Source organism: Phyllostomus hastatus, unplaced genomic scaffold (genome assembly GCF_019186645.2).
Source record: "Phyllostomus hastatus isolate PE091 unplaced genomic scaffold, TTU_PhHast_1.1 phas_contig_29, whole genome shotgun sequence".
NCBI classification, from domain to species: Eukaryota; Metazoa; Chordata; class Mammalia; order Chiroptera; family Phyllostomidae; genus Phyllostomus; species Phyllostomus hastatus.
The window spans coordinates 37,156,364-37,176,544 of NW_025333835.1; the positions used below are offsets into that span (position 1 = coordinate 37,156,364).

General features: G+C 39.8%; 1 protein-coding gene across 4 annotated transcripts in view; it reads left to right on the plus strand.

Moving 5' to 3' along the window:
- Nucleotides 1-20,181, plus strand: part of GPC5 (glypican 5) — a 1,174,820-nt gene that overhangs the window by 21,247 nt on the left and 1,133,392 nt on the right. For all 4 annotated transcript variants that reach the window (XM_045839276.1, XM_045839278.1, XM_045839277.1 and 1 more), the window contains exon 2: nucleotides 10,084-10,245. In XM_045839276.1, coding sequence (XP_045695232.1) covers nucleotides 10,084-10,245 — 162 coding nt within the window. The remainder of the gene's footprint in view (nucleotides 1-10,083; nucleotides 10,246-20,181) is intronic.

Here is a 20,181-nt window from a genome sequence, read left to right on the forward strand (position 1 = left end):
CAGTTAAATGCCTGACGGTTTTTGCCAGTTTCAGTTAGATTTTTTTTTTTTTAATTCACAAGCATCTGGTGACACAGTTTCTTTTAGTGGGTGTTTCTGGTAGCCGAGATGGTGAAGTGCCAAGTAATAGGGTTTATTTTTAATGCACGATTTATTTCTAGGCACACACAAAAGCCCTGGTGATTGGTGTGGGGCAGTGTTGAGTGTCTGTCACCATTCTCTACCCAAAACCACGCTACCTGCCCACTCACAGTTTCTAAGTCTGACTTTATTTGTCTGGGTTTCTCTGCAATCAAGTGTTTCAGAGTTCCAGAGAGCCTTCCACATAACTAATTGCTCAAGTCACCCTTCCCTGCCACACTTTCATGCGAGTATTAGCTTAGACACTTTGGTTGCAAGAAACACAAGCTAATTTGGTCTAGTACAAACATGATTTATCACAAGCCTTTATGTGTATGTGGTGAAACCCCAAAGAATAGGAAATAATAAGGACTCAGAAAAGGACAAAAGCGGGAACTACAGATAGCCCTGACCGTTTTCCCCGTATGCTCTGCTTTTTGTCTCGATGGTGAAATAACATGGACACTTCACGCCTAAATTACACATAAAGCAGTTCCAAGCACAAATAGACTCAACCTTTTCTGTGTTCCAATTCTAAATTCCCAGATGACACAGCATGCTTGGTTCTGGTTTGAGTCACTCACAAACAATCAGATGGGGCCACCGCCTAGAGAATATACCAACTGTGCAGTGAGAAGCATGTGTCGTGTGAATGAAGAGCCCACACAATGTACTCTAATGAGATGTGGGGCCAGGTGACACACATGTGGCTGGCAGAGGCCTCTCTTCTGGAGGTGCTGAGAGAGCTGTTCTCCGGAATCATGGCCTAATAAGTCATTTCAGTGCAAGCTCCATTTACGGTAGTTTCCTCCCCTTTCCCGCCTCTAGCTCCACCCCTAGCCAAGGTCTTGAGCTCATCAGTGGATGCAAACAGGTCCAGAGGTGACGCTTAATTTCTTGTGCCATGTGGTTCTGAATCTGAGCTTCAGACTGTCTGGGAGGGACTCTGATGCAAGGGTCGGGCTTGGCTTAGAGAAGTAGTGTGGACAGTTGGCTATTGAGGTGGTGCTTTTAGGAGAGTCCGTTAAAGAGCCATAGATGATAAGGGGCTTTTTTTCCATTGAAGGATGAGTTGCAATTCATTTTTTTTCCATTTCCAAGATAGCAGGCTATCCTGCTGCTGTTTCTTCAAATAAATAGGCATTAATTTATGTTTAGGCCTTTTGTTTTCTCAGCTGGCTAATGGGTTGCAGAATGTTGGTTCCAAATTCACGACTTCAAGTTTGACAAAGCCTTCTATTTAGCATAGCTCTCCCCTCTTCGCTGACACAGAATATACACTTTCATATTAGACAGACTTGTTACTGGTTAAAAAGTGAGGAGTTAAATATGTAATTTGGTGTGAACATTAGTCAACCATTGCTAGAAAAACAACTCCAGCACATCGTTGAAGGATCAGTGCTGCCTCTTATACATAGCAGTGAATATTATGTTGACCCCATTTGTCTAAATTGTTAGGTTGCCAAATGTTATTTATTTTTTATTGACTACATAATGATAAAAACTCATAATGCCTGAAATACTCCTTCTGAAAAAATATGTTTTTTTTTGTTTTTTATTTTAATGAGTAATATCAGCATATACTTTTAAAGGACAATGCCTGTATTCTATAAAGAAAAAAAAGGTGAATCAGTAAATGACAGTGATATAAAGAATATTTGTAGAAGTATAAATATGATAATCACAAATACTATTTCAAAAGGTTTATTGAACCAGTTTTATTTCATATATATATATACTTTTCATTAAATACTTTGAATTTTATTGTTGTTCAGGTACAGTTTCCTGCCTTTTCCCCCCACCCCAGCCACCCCACCTCCCTCCCCTGTTTCCACCTGCCTTGTTTTTGCCCATGTGTCCTTCATAGTTGTACTGAACCAGTTTTTAATGTCCTCAGCAATATGCTCTTTCTGCATCTGCATTTAAAACTATCCCATTCATTTTAAGCCATGAAAGTGCTTCCTTAGGTTACTTACAAAATATTTATATTCAAGTATGGAGAAAGGGAAGGAGGCTAATACTTTACTGAAAATCGTTTGTTTTGGACACTGCACCAGTTAGGTACAGTACACTGGGGAGCAAGGCAGTGGTGGTCCTATTCTGTTGGAACCTGCAGTCTTGGGAGAGAAACAAAAATTGGACAGAAGCAATTAAGGACACAAAAGCAAAAGTTCAGGAAAGCACCAGGATGCAGGGCAATATTAGGGACTATTAGGTATCCCTTCTGTTCAGGTTTGGCGGAAGTTAGAAAGTAATGGACATTAAGACCATTGAATAGGTTTTATTTTAGCACGACAGCTTTCAATGAGTTGAACTGACCTCATGATTATTTCTTATAACTAATAGGACCCCACATGCAGTGTAATTGCTCATGTGGTCATTATCCAGTGAGGGCCGAGAAAGCAATCCAGCCAGATGAATACAGGTCTTTGAAAAGTACCAGCTTCTTAAATATGGCTACTTGGCCCAGTACAGCTAATCTCTCCCTTCTTAAAACTCTTTCAGGACACTCAACTCTTTTCCTCTCATCCCCTCCCCCCACCCCAGCCCATTTCAATCCTTCTGTCTCACTGACTGCTTCTGCTTGGTCTCTTTTGAGGGGATCCTCCTCAGCTCCAATTCATATTGCTCTGCGTTTGTCTTGGCCCGTGGTTCTCACTCAGAGGTGGTTACTCCCACAGGCCATACTGGCAATGTCTGGGTACATCTTGGTTGTCACATCTGGGGCGGGCACTCCTGGCATCTGGTGGACGGAGTTTAGGAATGCTGCTAAGCATTCCTGTACAGGACAGCTCCCTCACAAAAGAGAATTATTTTTTCCCCAAGTGTCAACAGTGCTGAGGTTGAGAAACCTTCTAAGTTTTATAAACTCTGTCCTTAGATATTTACCATCATTTTGTATTTAAAACTCCCAAATTAATATCTTCAATCTGGATATCTTTAGTTAAGTCTTATATAGTCAAATATTACTTCTACATCTTTAGTTCTATTTCTAATAGACATCTTATTTCCAAGCCTGAATTGCATTTTTTTTTCCTGAAACCTGTTCTTCCTTGTGTGTTCTCCTCATGCCACTTTGGCATCCAGTTTCTCAGGCAAAAACCTAAATTAAAAAAAAACACTATTTATTTATTTATTGTTATTATTTTTTAGAAAGAGGAGAAGGGAGGAAGAAAGAGAGGGAGATGTGAGAGAGAAATGTCAATCAGCTGCCTCTCATACACGCCCCGACCAGGTACTGAAACCACAGTCAAGGCATGTGCCCGGACTGGGGATCAACTGGTACCCCCTTGGCTTCGATGGTGCCCACCACCTGAGCCACACAGGTCAGGGCTCTAAGGGTTATTTTTGATTCCTCTCTCTCTCACACTTTCCAAATTCCAGCCAATATATCTGTTCCAAGATTTCTGCCTTCAATATATGTCTAATCTAACCACTTCTTACCTTTTATCCCAGGCCTAACTCTCATTTGCAATACAGAAATACTGATGTTCAAAATAGCAATTAAAGTGAACTTTTAAGAACCATATGAAATGAAGTTTCCTCCCTATTATGGCATTTAACGTCTATCTGGTAAACCTAAGCTGTATCTTGAGATCAATGTCTTGGTACTAAGGGCCCTTTCCTATGTTAACCATCAATAAAGCTGGTGTGTGTTACAAATGTAGAAATTCTGTAAGTTGACTAGGAGAAAGATAAATGTTTGAGACAAAAAGAATGCATATTATCAACCAGTAGATCTATTTAGAAGTCTTTCTTTTAAACCTTGGATTTAAGCATATTTGATTGACTATAATTTATTGCAATTACTATTTTTGAAGACCAGATTATCCCGTGTTTGTACAGTAGAAATCTCTGGAAGTTGGCTTCTCATACGGGCTCACTTGTGTCCCCTACAAAATTTCTCAATTGAAGCCCTAACTCCCAATATGACTGTGTTGGGAGATAAGGCCTTTATGATGGTACTTAAGGTGAAATGAGGTCATAAGGAAGGGCTTTACCCCCTTAGGACAGGTGACTTCATGAGAAGAAAGACACCAGGGGTGCACTGAACAGAGTCCCTGTCAGGTGAGGACACGGAGAAAAGGAGGCCACCCACAAGTCAAGGAGAATGGTCTCAGGAGAAACCAAACTTGCCAGCCTCTGACCTCCGACTTCCAGCCTCCAGAAGTGTGAGAAATACGTGGCTGTTGTTTAAGCCTCTGGTCTGTGGTATTTCGATATGGCAGCCCTGGCAGACTAGTATAGCTCCTGAGTCCTTTTGATGTGATTCTTGGGGTTATTTGATAGTGTCTTTGCTCTCTGGGGTACAAGAAGCTTTAGCTGGGGTGCCATCTTATGTATATATTTCCTTCCCCAGACCTAGAAGGAGTCATTTCTGCCAGCAGCACTAATTTCTTCTTGGGAGAAAAGGTAGTTCCAGATCCTAATCGGGGCATGAGGAGTGCTTTAGATTACTTGGTTAGTCATTGTTTCTAGGCTTTTTCAGTGAAGCTAGGGAATACATACTTTTTGAAGGGAAATTTCTTCGTAATTTGATATTGATACTTCAAATTCAAAATCATAGAGCTTCCCTTAATCATTTCTTTATGTCTGTGTCTCTTTTCTTCCACACTTAAAAATTCTGATTTTCAAGGATACAGTATAGACATAGAAAATAAAATTAAATATTGTATAATTATTTGTTGTAAATTTCACATTATTCTCACAACCCCTTCAGCTTACGTGAGATGATTTTTAGTATGTGTCCTGTTTTCCTCTTCAGGGGCTTACGTCATTAACTATATTGGTTGTCTCTGTCTTTCCGATCCTTTCACTCTTTTCCTGATTTTTCACAAGTTCTTGTTTTCCATCTTTTATTTTTTGAATGCATCACCTTTCTATCATCAACTCCTGTGTTTCTTCTCATTTAGTCTTCGTTTCAGAATGTTTTTATTTCATCTTTAATTATTTTTTGAATTCCATATCTGAGATTATCTAACTTTGATTTATGTTCCTTCATGGTTTGGGTCATTATCTTTTAGCTTGATTTAAAATAGTATGGTTATATCTTTGATATTTTGGGGGTGGGCATATCTTTCTGGCATGTTTTCTTTGAAGGGATATTTTTATTCCTCATTCTCTTTTTATTCTAATACAGTGATGTGAAATTAGACCTCTTATTGATTTCATATGAGTTTAGCTTTTTTTTTCCTAAAACTTTAGATTGAGACAGGCTTCAGAGTAGCTTTTCTCACTTCATAGAGCTTTCTCTTCTGTTGTTTTAGTGTAGTATTGCAAAGTATGGCTCTGTTTTCTCAAACGTCCTGCATTGATTTCCCCTCCCACATCACTCTGGACCTTTTCTATCTGCGTCTCTTAGCTGCATCATCTGTTGAATTTTGATTCCACTTCCAGAAGTTTCTGTGTGCAGTTCTCCCCTGGACGGGAGCCTACTGGGTCTGTTTTGAAAGTTCCCAGGGGTCTGGATTGCCCCCGCTCATTCATTCCTTCCCACCACTGGTCCTTTGCACGCGTTTAATAATCAAGAGGGCAAACGAACCCCGTGTGCTTTCCTGCGCATCGCTGTTGGCCACTTTGGGGTTCTTCTGTCCTCGGGTCCCTCGGAGTTTACCCCGCTGTGCCCGTCTTCTCCCTCCTGCCCAGAGTCTGAGACCTCCAGCATCTGTGGTGGTTGCTGTTCGCCCCTCTGGCCCCTCTGCCCTCCCCTCCCCTGTTTACACACTGCTGGGGGGATTGCGGCATCTAGCCTCGTTGTCTTTCCTGGATTTATTTTCTAGTTCTGTGTAGTTCACGTGGAGAATTGGATATATGTGAAAACTATGCTACTCGGCAGAATGCCTCCCAGTGTTTCCTGCGTCAACATAGTTAAAAGCAGCACAAACAGGTGGATGGCCCTACCCGTTTCTTACACTGGAAAACGGAAAGGAAAGGCATATTAATTAACCAATACTGCTGTTTCTAGGTGAGAAACTGAGAAAAGCTCCTGCAATTCTGGCTGAGTTCCCCTTCAGCCAGAAACCTGCTGTTTTATTTTTTAATTTCATTTGTTTTCAGGGCTTGAACGCTTGCAGAGTTTGATGTCACCGTTCAGAGACACGACTACTGTTAAGAAACATGACTATTGCCTGTGAGCCTGGGTGGTGCACTCTTGCTGCTTCAGAGCATCCTCAGCTGTGCCGTGCTCTTTGAAGCCAGGCTTTGAAATATTTTTAAAATGTCTTGTTACTGTGTAGTATCTGTTTGGATTCCATCTGGCTGTGCTTTCCTGTGATGCTTGCTCCATTTGCAGCAGGAGAAGTGTAGCCTGGGCTTTTTGTCAACAGGCATCTTTTGAGGTTCTTTGTGATTACACTGCGAACAAAATGTAAGGTACGGTCCTTTCCCTGAGGACGTTTCGTTCCCCTTGTTTGTCCTTGGGACAGATTCAGGAAGCAGGGACCTAGTTTCTTGTGGACTCTTTCCCCCTCCACTGCACCCCAAACTCTGAAGTTTCTTAAGCATATCTCATAGTTGATGCTGTTGAAAATGCTGTGCCTATTAAACATAACTAATCTCCACAACTGAGGCCTGATTTGTTTTGGAGGTTAGCTTTATGATGTCATGACCAGTTTTCATGATTCTGAATGAGAGTCTGGATTAATCAACGCAGATTCTCATCAACTTGAAGGATGTACTTGTTCTAAGTCGTCTAAATTGCTCTCCATGCTTATTCAGAGTTGCTGGGATGTGATGGTGTCTCCTCCATACTGTGCTTAGGGTAGCAGGCGGGGTGATTTGTGGCATCTTTCTAAGTGTACTTCCATCAGTTAAGTTTGTGCAAAAAGGCAGTGGTGACTCTGTAGCTTTGTGTGTCAGCCTATTTTATTTTTGAATAGAACTTCTTGGATGGTTCCTAACCTAAAATTCATTCTCCCACAATTTACCAAACAGATGACTTCTTTCAGAACAAGAATTGAAAATGGCCAGATAGGTCTATAGATGAACCGTCGTATAGACTTGAGTATCGCTTTCCTCTCAGCAGAGCGGTGGTGAAGAAGATAGTTTGGGCATCACCCCAAACACCAGCACCCCCCCATTTTGTAGTGTATAGGTGTGTGACACTGGGCAGTCTCCAGAGCTTCTCTATGTCCTATTTTCTCACGTGTAAAATGTGGTAGTAATTGTCCCTAAGTTCACGTGAGGGTTAAATGACATAATGCATATACATAATAGTGCACCTGCAACTATTGCTCTAGTCGATGAAAATGGAGTGTTGACGATGTATTAGGCACTAGGAAGAATAACTGGGGAATCATAACGAGTTCAGATTCCCCCACTTGGAGCTTTACAGTGCAGATGAGGGAACTACTTAGTTAGTATTCACGTGAAGGAATAGAGTGTTGCAGCCCTGAGTGGTGCAGTGGAGGGTTATGAGCCATCTAAGGGCATGTGAGCTGTCTGGGGTGGGGGGTGGGGGTTAAGAAAAGTTCCCCTGGGAAGACTGAGTTTAAATGTAAAGAAAAATTGAAAGTGAATGAGGGGAAGATGGGTGTTGGCCACACACGTGGGTGAGCACATGTAGGACAAGCGTGGCCCAGACAGACGGAAGAGCGTGGGGAAGGTCTGTGTGGCAAGAGGGAACTTGGTGAACATGAGGAACCGAAATCAGGCTGGTGTGTCACAGGAAGAGAGTACTGGCCCGTGTCACTTCCCATGGGGCCGAGCAGCAGAGCAGGAAGCAGTGGTCACGACTTAGGGCTTTCATAGGTTGGGATTAGGGATGTGGTCCAACAGGATGTTAGGTATTTGAATTCTGGAGAGATAGTTGCAGCGATCTGTTATTATTGTTGTTACTATTATCATGATTTTTACTCCCTAGCACCCTTTCCCTATCCTAAATATGTTTATATATTTTAGTATTTATTCATAGGTTCTTTCCCCCCAGTCTCTATAGTTATTCTTCTCTGAGCTCCAGTTCCTCAGTCTTTCCATTTAGGGATGAAGTTGAGATAACTTTGTTTCCTTTCAATCAACTTTACTGTTTGAAGTGGAATTTGCTTCTGTATAACCTTAGGCAAGATAAATGAAAAACAATTGCCAAAATGTTACCTACTGTGACACACATAAATATTTTATGAGTCTCAGCCTTTGCGAAATGCTCAAAAGCTGTTGGTTGTTATTTATCTAACTTAAAGTCGAAATTGTTAAAAAAAGTTTTTGATGTTCCATGTTGGCAGGAAACTCGGGGTGATTTCAAATGCCTTGATCTCACCAAGAAGTAACGTTTGGAAATGGGAGTTCTGAGGCCGACTCTGTGTGAAGAAGTAGGAGGGGTTTGGAGGTGGCTGTTATGTGTTTGTGTGTGTGTGTTGTGTGTACACACACACATATTTTATATTTTCTGATCTGAGATTATTCAGTGATGGGCTACTGTGGAAACGGTGAAACTCCCTAGAGACCAAGGCCCATAACTCTTCATCCTACCCTAAAATAAGGGAATAACTATTATATTAGGCCATGCAAATACAATTGTTCTGAACTTTACATAAAACCTGGGTAGCCCTGGAGTGCCCTAGGACCCTCGCCATGATGGTCCATCAGGATTATCCTCTTTATGTGCCACAGCCTGCCCCGTACCTTTTCCTCTGTTCTGTAGTACGCCCGCTATGTGTAAGGGTGCCTGTCCTGGGACCCTATCCAGGATGAGCGATGCCAATCATATTAGCAACATTTTTTAACCACAATCACCATATTTTTGGACCATAAGACACACCTAGGTTTTAGAGGAGGAAAATAGGGGAAAAAAACTTTGAAGCAAAAAATGTGGTAAAATATTTAATAACATAAATAACATAATATTTCACCAACATAAATGTAAACAGAATTCAACAGCAGCATTAACAACCATTATTCCTCCCAAATGTGGGGGGGTGCATCTTATAGTCCGAAAAATAATGGTATTACATATGCATAATGACTTGCTTTTCATATAATATGCATTTAAGAGTTATTTAATTATTTTTAGAGAGAGGGGAAGGGAGGGAGGAAGAGGGGGAGAAACATCAATGTGTGCAGAGAAACACTGATGGGTTGCCTCTTGCGCGCCCCTCACCGGGGACCTGGCTGGCGACCCAGGCATGTGCCCCGACCAGGATTGAACCAGCGACCTTTTGGTTTATGAGATGATGCCCAACCCTCTGAGCCACATCGAATATGCATCTTCACAATGTCCCGAATATGGTTATAAAACTGAAAAGTGTTCTTTTTAATTTACGTTTATTGGGCTACATTGGTTAATAAAATTACATAGGTTTTGAGTGTACGGTTCCACGACACCTCACCTGTACATGGCACTGTGTGCCCACCACCCACGTCGTCGGGGTCGTCTCTAGCCAGGGTGGCGGAGAGCAGAGTTTTGGATGCCGGGTTTGGGCCCATGTGGGGCTCTGGATCCTGCATCATGTCGTGTTTGCTGGTAGTCACTTAATCCACCAGAAGCACTAACATCGTGGCGAATTTTTCTTTACCTTCATTTGATGTACACAATTTGATTTTACTTTCTCAGGAAAAACAATTAGTTTAGCCCATATACTTCTCTATACCCTATTTACTGCATTTTTTTTGCCGAATTAATAAAATAAGCAAAAATAACATTTTCTTGATTTAGCTATGTACTTATATAATATTTAGTTTCCTATTATAATATATGTTAATTAGTAATAATTAGTTAATGGAGTGGACATACTTAATATCTGATCAAAAAGTTAATAAAATATTAGAGCACAGGGTTAATGGTTGAACATATTTTGTTTCATGGTGGGGTTAATGGACAATAGATAAACTTTTAAATTTATCTAGTAAATCAGTTCCTCGTATAGAACACAAACCCTTTACGTGCTGACCATTAACTCCGGACACCTGATGTGGAGTGTTTGTTAAATGAGCAGGTAGCCATTCTGAAAGGTGTCGTATGTGTTCCAGGACCTGACCTTCAGGTATGCACATCCCGAAAGCCTACGTGTTGCACCCGGAAGATGGAGGAGCGGTACCAGGTCGCAGCTCGCCAGGACATGCAGCAGGCACTGCAAGCCTCCAGCTCTGCCTTGAAGCTTCTAATCTCTCGAAACGCAGCTGCCCTTCAAGGTAACTGTACCTCGAGTTCGGAAACTCAGGGCTTATTATGCCGTTTGCCATAATATCGTATTGGTGAGCTTAGCGGGGTTTGCTTCTTTGTCTCCCTATATTATTTTGATATAAAGTAAGATTTTAGCCTTTTTGAACCTTCAGAGATTGTTTCTAAAGCCATCCCAGGAAGATGTATCTATAAATGAAACTGTCTTATTAATGAAATAGTCCTTGGAAATATGTGCTTTTCAAGGGTTCTTTCAGGTGCCCCAGTATTGGTTTTACTGCAAAGTGAATGGACCTAATTGTTAGGTTTCATTAAAATGTTTCATCACATAAAATCTCATTGTCTTAAGTGTATAATTATATATTTGTTTTTAAAAATATGATTTGAAGAAATAGCTGTCCAGTTTGTCTCCCTGCAACCTTGTGTGGTTTTCATAAGAACACTAGTATGATACATCAATGTGCAGACAAGTCTGATAAATGTTAATATAGAAACTATTAATTACATGTTTAAGGATCAGCTGAGATCAAAACCCAACCTTAATTCAAACAGTATGTTCAGATATAAAATTAATGGATTATGAAATTACAAGGCACATTGTAAAATCAATGATCTTTTTCTTGTTTTAGTTAGCTACTCTATAAAATTCCTTATTACTATAATAAAATAGCTTAATTTGATTTCTTCTTATAATGTGTTAGCTATTCTGTAGGATTAGAATGAAAATATTTATATCACACTGCTTTTCAATTCAATTTATTGCTCCTGTGCAATCCAGAATATAACTTCTGTTAGTATTCCTTTTTAATAAGTATATGAATATCAATCAAAATAATTTGTGCTTTGTTTATATACTGAACTAAATAAAAAGGTGATTAATTTTTAAAACTATGCTTATTAAATAAGATGAATACAATAAATCAGGATAAAATTTGAATTAAAATACCACTCATGATGAATTGATCTTCTTTGTAGAAACTGAAATGTCAGACTTTAAGATGTTATTAATTTAGTGGTTCTTTTAGGTATGTTAGAAAACAACCTTATTTCTGTGATGGGATTTAATCACATGCAATGGTTGCAGGAAAACACATTGATGTGCCTTTTAAGTGAAGATTTGTGATTTGAACTGGCTGAACTGGAAGACTTTTCATCACCCACAGATGGCTATGGAATAATTTTTTCCTCATGAAAATGATAGCATGTACAATATGGAAAATACATCTTAGAGATAAACAGACCAGAGAAAGGAGTTGTAGATGGGAATGATGGGTCATATGCTTGAAAGGGTGAGTTGGGCTGCTGTGGAAGAACACTGAAAACATCCCCTTGGTTCAGTTCCGTGGTAAATGCTGGTGGTATTTTGATAGGGATTGCCCTGAATCTGCAGATTGGTTTGAGTAGCATGGACATGTTAATGATGTTAGTTCTTCCTGTCCCTGAGAATGGTATAGCCTTCCCTTTACTTGTGCTTTTAATTTCTTTGTTCAATGTCTGTGGTTTTCCAAGTACAGGTCTTTTATCTCATTGGTTAAAATTATTCCTAGGTATTTTAATCTTCCTGACACAATTGTAAATGGGATCATTTTCTTAATTTCTCTGCCAAATAAAAATGCAACTAGTTTCTGAGTATTTTGTATGCTGCTAATTTTCTGAATTCATTTATTCTAATGAACTTTTGGTGGAATCTTTATGGTTCTCTCTATACAGCATGATGTCATCTGCAAATAATGACAGCTTTACTGCTTCCTTTCCAGTTTGGATGCCTTTTATTTCTTTTTCTTTTCTGATTGTTGTGGCTGGGACTTCTAAATCTTTGTTGAATAAAAGTGGTGAAAGTGGACATCCTTGTCTTGTTCCTGATCGTAAAGAAAAAAGCTTTTAGTTTTTCACCATCGAGTATGATGCTGGCTGTGGATCTGTCATATGTGGCCTTTATTATGTGCAGGCATGTTCCCCCTCCACTCATTTTGCTGAGTTTTTATCGTAAATGGGTGTTGGCTTTTGTCAAATGCCTTTTCTGCATCCAGTGAGAGATTATTTGATTTTTAGCCTTCATTTTGTTTATGTGGTGTATTGCAGTAATCGATCTGCAGACATGAGTGAGGATGTGGAGAAAAGGGAACTCTCACACACTGCTGGTAGGTTTGTGAATTAGCACACCCACTATGGAAAATAGTATAGAGGTTCCTTAAAAAATTAGAAATAGAACTACCATGTGATTCAGCCATTCCACTTCTGGGTAGTTATCCAAAGAAATCCTAAACACTAATTGAGAAAGATATGTTCATGACAGCATTATTCACAATAGTCAAGATAGGAAAGCAACCAAAGTGCCCATCACTCAGTGACTGGATAAAGAAGATGAATATTAGCCATTAATGGAATGAAATCTTACTATTTGTGATAACAGAGATTGACCTAGAGAGCATTGTGCTAAGTGAAATAAGTCAGAGAAAGTCAAATACCATATGCTGTTACTTATATGTGGAATCTAAAAAAAACAAAATAAAGGAGCAAAATGGAAATAAATTCACAGATACAGAGAACAAATCGATGATTGCCAGATGGTAAGGGGTGGGGGTGGGTGATGTGTGGAAAAGGAATCAAGAAGTACAAACTGCCAGCTATAAAAATAGTCCTGAGATATAAAGTACAGCATGGAGAACAGAGTCAGTGTAATATTGTAATAACTGTGTATAGCGTAGGATGGGTACTAGGCTTATCAGGTGATTAACTGTCCCATCACTGTGTTGTACACCTGAAACTAATGTAATATGGAATGTCAACTTTAATTGAAAAATAAATTTTGAAGAATTAAAAATCATCAACTTGGATTTCAGAGAGTCTTTAAAGATTGTGGAACAGGGTAGCTTCATTATGATTTCTTCTCTTTTAATATGAAAGCTAAATCCCTCCAAGTAAGAATGTATGACTGAAGAGGATCACGACAAAGCAAACCTAATTTTTAGGGGCGAGAGAGTGAACTATACGAGTGAACGAAAGTGCCAGCCGTTTTCTCACACACAGGCATTCACTGAATGTTAGTCGAACATTTCTTCTGTCTTAAAAGATACTGTAACAGACTTTTCCAATATTCTTGAATAAATTAAAAAATCGAGGTCAAAAGACTGGGAAAACACAAACACTGAATTGTTTATTTAAACTTTTAAGATGGGGTTTGGCTGTCGAAAAGTTTTTGTGATGTTGCTGTAAGTTTGGTGATAATTACCTGAGTACTAGAAATATATGGGATTGTGTTTGTCTACCAGAGTACCGGGTAATTTTGTATAAATTTTATTTTTTCCCATTTAATAAATTCTATGTGCTATATTCAAGAGGTTGAGTTTTGATATTTATTTAAATATTAATCATAATATGAAAATGGTAGGGACTTTCTTAAATATGATTTGTTATAATTGTTTTCTCCTTTTGCGGAGTGCCAAGTTTTATTTAAGAATCATCAGAAGGCCAGACAAATTTAGAAGAAATTTCCCTAAAGCCTAACTTTACGGGAAGAAGTTCTTTTACAAGAAGAATATCTGTTTTTAATTTAATGAATAGAATAAGTACCTTTAGGCCTATTTCCAGAAAAACAACTTTAAATATATATGCTAAAAGCAATTTTAGAAATCACATTTACTGTATGATGATGACTGAGACGGGGCCGTTTTATCAATAAGAAAAATGCCCTCCATCTGGTTTCTGTGCAGTCAAAATCTCTGAAAACAATGGAAAGTCTTTATTTTTCTCAGAAGAAAGAAACCAAACACATTTTGTTGGGAAACAAGTCTGATTGAGAGAAATGTAATGGGGAAATCAATTCGCTTCTCAAATGATGTAAGTAGATTTGCTATATTCTGATCCTTTGACTTTGAAATAGTCCCTTATGCCCTTTACTTCAGCGATATGAAGCTGTTGTTTTTGTTGTGGTGGTGGTGGTGGCTTTTTAAGTCTGATTCTGGGTTCTGAAAGACTTTGGGCTAGGATATAGTACATTCTCTTCTCTCATGGATCTTACAAACACTGTGAAAACCTATTTTTGAAGCAATTCTTTAGATTGTACTGACGGGGCTCATCACTGGGGTCTATGGACTTACCGGGCCCCCTATTTTTGTGGGATGAAGGGGCTCTTCAGGAGAGAGAGGGAACGGTGCTGGCAGCTGGAGCGGGATGGCGCGAGGTTATCTGAAGTCCCGTCCACACTCCGCTCTGGGGTTCAGCCCTGGGGTTGGAGTCGGCCTGCTGGCACAACTGTTCATCTGTCACAAGAGCATGTTCATGATGGCGTCTTTCCTGTAAGTCCACTGGGCCACTGCTCGGCGAGCTGCTTGCCGAGCAGCCCAGTACTGCGGAACAGACAAGAGTCACACACAGAAACTATGCTGTTCACTCAGCTTGTATGGCATGCAGGTTCACTCAGAGTAGAACATCGACATGCATTCATATCCTACTCACACTCCGACACTGGGAGAAATATAAAACACAACACATAGCACCTAATGGGGGGTAATGAACCTGAGTCCCAGAGTCTCAGCCTGCAGGTCCGGGAGGCAGCAGGGTGGGCAAGAGAGTCATCAGCTTCTTGCAAGGAATGATGATCTCTTGACCCAGGTGGGCAGCAGGGCAGATGAAGTCCTCAGTCCAGGAGCACAGAGCCTCTGGCAGCCGATGCTGTGGGAGATCAGTGTGGCGTGGAGCAGCACTCTGGGGTGTGGGGCTCAGCTGTCTCAGCAGTGGTCTGCAGCCTGCCCCAGTTATTCCTTGAAAGTGGTGGTGGACTCCATCTTTCTGGGTCTCTTGATAAGTGCCTTGGCCCCCCTGCTGGAAGGTGAGGAATTTCCCCAGGGGCCTATCTGTGGGTGGTCCTGCTCTGTAGATGTGGCTGTTCTGGTTACGTGTGCAGATATCTTAGGTGTGTCTCCTTCCCAGGTGTGTCTAGTGTGACTCAGGTAGTTTTTCTCTCAAACCAAAGTGTCGGGGCCGACTGGTAGCTATCATGGTTGACCTGAGTGACTCCATTTTTTAAAAAATATATATTTTATTGCTATCTCGACTGGACCAATGCCATTTCATTGATCCTGTTCTTCACACCATCTTTTTCTTTGAAGGAGTTTATTATTATTTTGAAATCGCATTTCCTTAAACAGAACAACAGCAGAAATCTGTTTTGGAAGGGCCCATCATCATGGCCTGGGACTCGAGTGGATCCTAAGGCTAGTCGTTGACGCGGCAGGCGGTGTTTTCTGAGATAAAAGGCACACGCTGCTATCCCTCTGTCGTGGCTGCTCATGAATAAGCGTGCGTGCAGAGAGGAACGCCGGCTTTGTCACAGCACGGACGGCAACTGTTCTTCGTTTTCAGGGGCTTAATGTTCGCGGTGAAAGCGGAACAGCCCCAGAGAGCGTGCAAGGATTTGTTTCCCGTCATCTGTTCTGCTGTGAGTGGGGGTGGCCCACTTCAGAAATATTTTGAAAATATTCTTCGTCAATGTTTTATTTATTGTTCCACTGCAGTATGGTGTGACTCATGGAGAAATGGTGGGAGTTGACAGAGAATATGGAACCTGCTGTAAAAAAAGTAACTGCTAGCCAGCTTCCTGATTGGTCCATTTTTAAATCTCCATGCAAGTAAGACAAGAGCTTCGTTTTTAAAATTTAACATCATCCAAAATTTTCGGCATCAACTTTCAAAAATAAAATGAAGGGACATTTGGGAGAACACTAGGGGAAGCGTGTGTGTGTGTGTGTGTGTGTGTGTGTGTGTGTGTGTAATATCAGGGAGATAAGGTTAAGAAAATTATATCTTTCTTTTAAGATACACCTTTCCTTATTTCTCTCGTCTTCAAGTAGCTCACATGCTTCTAAAATACATGGCAGGTATGCAGTCTTCCTGGAAGTCAAGTTTTCTACAGTGTTACAGAAGACTGAGAAATGATATTTAGCACAGGAAGGATTTACCATTTTTATGTATGATTTCATTTCTTGGCTAATTAAATTTTCATTTTTTGATTGTAAGTATTTGAAAGATTGACAAGCTTGTCCTTGGGTTGAAATGTTGGATTTAGGAATTTAATAAAAAATGCATTCCTGTTTTAATGAAATATAGAATATGTTCAAAATTAAATATCTTTTAAAAGCAGGTGAATGAAGAATGAAAATATAGTTAATGAATTATCCTCCTTTACACTAATGAATACTAGCTACTATAAAGTGTATAGCTAGTGTACAGCTACTGTAAAACTAGTTTGAAATGTGTGTGTGTGTACACGTAGTCAAAGACACAAGGATGTAGTGAATATTTGATTATATTAATGTATAGGAGAGTACAGAGGCATATAAATGTTACATTAAGCACGGGATACATTCTCTTATTTTGTGCACAGGGGTGGATAATATTTAAAATTATTCATTGGGAGAGCATTATGTGGAAGGATAAAGGAATAATGCTGTTTCTAACACTGAACAGGGAGCCTTATGCATGCTGTGGTGAGGAGATGTGTTTGTTTTTCTCTCTAGCACCTGAAGCGGATACTTCATCAATGTAATTAAATGAACTGCATGAACAAATGAAGGAATGAATGATACTTAGCAGGAAGATGGTTCTGAAATAAAATGACAGATTTCCTCCCTCCCTGCCTTCACCCTTTTTTTCCTTCTCTTTATTTCTCTATTGCTGCAGTTCCTATTATCTGTGCAACACCTACTGTGTGCCAGCACTGGCAGGTGCTTGGATTGTAGAGTGTCCAGAACTTAAACATATTTTATTTTTATTGACTCCTTCAGACTTCTAGAATGCCAACGTCTGTTTATTTATTTTAGGAATAGAAAGGGGTGTGTTATAGTTTCTCTGTCAGTGGCATCCTGAATGTGGTTATAACTCTTTCCCCCCTCGGTGCTAGGCAGGGTGTCCCGGGTTCTCTCACACAGCCGCTAACAATGCAATTGGTCTCTATCCAACTGTTCTTTATCTCTGAAATGTCAAAACCTGTTCTTTTTGAATCTGTGTCAGCAGACTGCTATTAATTATGAAAATGGGTAATTTCCTTCTATTCTAGATAAAAGTTGCAGGGGCATAAATTACTTTTCAGCTGGAAATAAAGCTTGCTTTGCATGAGGCATTATCTGTAGTGGGAAATATTACATGCAGACTGAATATTAGGTTTACTTTGCAAAATTTCCTCTGTAAACTCTAGGTAAATTTTAATTAAAAATTAATTTAAATTATTTAATTTTAATTCTGACTGATGATAGCTTATGATAATCCCACATATGGTCATGGCAATGTCACCTAGAAAACACAGTAACCCATCCATCATAGTAGGCTACACATTTTTTTGATTTCATATTAAACACATTTTCAGCTCACTCTTTTCAATATGAGCACTGTACATTTATTGACTAGAAGAGTTGACATCGAATCAGATTCTTTATCATTTTGTTATCTTTAGTAGTTTAACCTTTATTTTTTGCATAAAGAATTAAAAGGGATGATTCTTTTTTAAAGGTGTATTTTATTGATTACACTCTTCCAGTTGCCCCAGGTCCTCCTCCTTGGCCCCCCTCTGCCTGGTACCCACCTTCCCTCCAGCCATCCTCCCCCTTAGTTCACGTCCATGGGTCATGCGTACAAGCTTTTTGCCTTCTCCACGTCCTGTACGGTCCTTAACATTCTCCTGTCTATTTCATACCTACCAATCATGCTTCTTCAACCCTGTACCTTTCCCCTCATTCTCCTATGCTTTGAGTAAAGGACTGGACATGTGGGAGTTTGAAACTAGCTATGATTTTGAGATTTGTCCATTCTTCTCATTCATCCATGTACATTGATTTATAAATTTTATAGATACATGACATTTGTTCATTCTCCTTTGGATAAATTTCCAACTTATTTTTGCCCTTAAAATGCTGCAGCGAACATTCTTGTTCATGTCTCCATGAGCACATTTCTCTAGGACTTCTCCATAGAAGAGAAATAGTAGCAATGGGCTCTGAATATTGTCAACTGCTGGGGACTGCTGGATTCTCCTCTAAGGAGCTGAACCGGTTTGGACTCCCACAAACAGCTGGTATGTTGGGATCTTTGTCATTGTTCCACGTGCTTCCCAACCATCAGTGCTGTCCGAGTTCCGAAACATTCGCTGAACTGATGAGAAATGGTACCCTGTTTGCAAAATGTTCAGCCAGAATGTTTTTTCACAAACTGTTCTTTTATTTGGTGTGTTCTTTATTTGCCCTCATGAATGTGTGCCATAAACACATACATACACTTAGAGCAGTGATTTTTCAACCTGTGTGCTGCAAGAATTTTTAAAACAGGCTATACCTGACTATTTAGTCAGGGGCACTGACCTCCTTTCCCTAAGGATATCAAATTAAAAAAAAATAACAGCCAACACAACAACAGCTGTCTGGTGTGAATGAATATGAATTATACTTGTTTCTTTCTGTCAGACTGGGGAAAATATATATATTTTTGGTGTGCCAAATAACTTTAGTAATTAGCTTACGTGTGCCACGAGATGGGAAAGGTTGAAAATCCCTGACATAGAAGATATGTACCATGTTGTGGGTGTTTTGTATGTATTTAATTTTTTTTCTGTCACATCTTAAAGTTTTAGCTACAATAATTCCAATTTATTCCCATATTCTGCAAGAATAGAGTTTACAAATTTTCTGCACATCCTTGTGGCTTGCAGTCACGTGGTTACCCCTACTCTGCAGCCCTGCTCTTTCCATTCGCTTTTATCTCTTCCCAATCACATGAATTCAACGTGAAAAAACTAAACTACGCGACACACATGCATGCACATATTAACCTCAGAAGTATTAAAATACATTTTATGAAATGGTAGTTATAAAGGAAGATACAGTCTGAAATCACAAATAAATTTAAACTGAACACTGATGTCTATGTTTGCAAGTGTTTTCCTGGCGCCCCCCCCACCCCCCGTCACTCCACAGAGCGAGGCCCCTCCCATTGTTCTCTCTGGGCCCTGGATCTCCCACTTCTTGTGTATGATTACTCTCCTTCCCCCGCCAGATAGTGCGCTCATGTATCTCTTAGGTTGTTGTTTCAGTTTTGTTATGTGAACGTGGCTACGAGGGTGAATTTAAGCTGAGTGACCTTTTTTATTTTAGTATGAAAAATCTTTTAAGTTTTTTTTTATTGTTGTTCAAGTACAATTGTCTCCATTTGCCCCACCACCACCCCCCAACCCCAGCTATCTCCACTTATTTTTAAAATTTTTCTCAGTTTTATTGATATAACAGTCATATAACATTGTGATGACACTGTGTAAATTTACTGTACAAAATGTTGAACTGATATACTTTTATATTGTAATATGATTACCACCAAAGGGGTAGCTACAACCTCCATCATGTCACAAACTTACCTTTTTGTGTGTGTGCGGTTAAGATCTATTCCCTTAGCAGCTGTCATCCACGTACACACTGCTGTTAACTACAGGCACCGCGCTGAACATCCTATCTCCAGACGATGTTTACCTTCTGACTGGAAGTCTGTGTGTACCCTTCGACCAGCATCTCCCCATTTCCCCACCCCATTCTACTCTCTGAATGCAGTGCTTTTTGTTCATCCTAGTATCTATCACATATCCGGGAGCAAAGAATTTCCCAAATCCAATGTGCATACAAAATACAGTGATGTTTTACAAAATGTAGACAAGGTATGCAATCTTTGTTTCTAGTATTTTCAAAAATTGAGTACATTTTATATTTTCAAATGTTAATGTTGACTACATTTGTAATCCATGAAAGTAAGTAATTATTAGCTACTTTTAGAACAGAACTTAATCTTAGAAACATTGACTTCTGAAACAATCATCAGCAGACTTGATGGCTGACAGAAGGAGAGGGCTTGGAGGGCTGGGGGGCACAGGGGAGGGGCTTGAGAAGTACAAAGTGGTAATAAAACAGTCACAG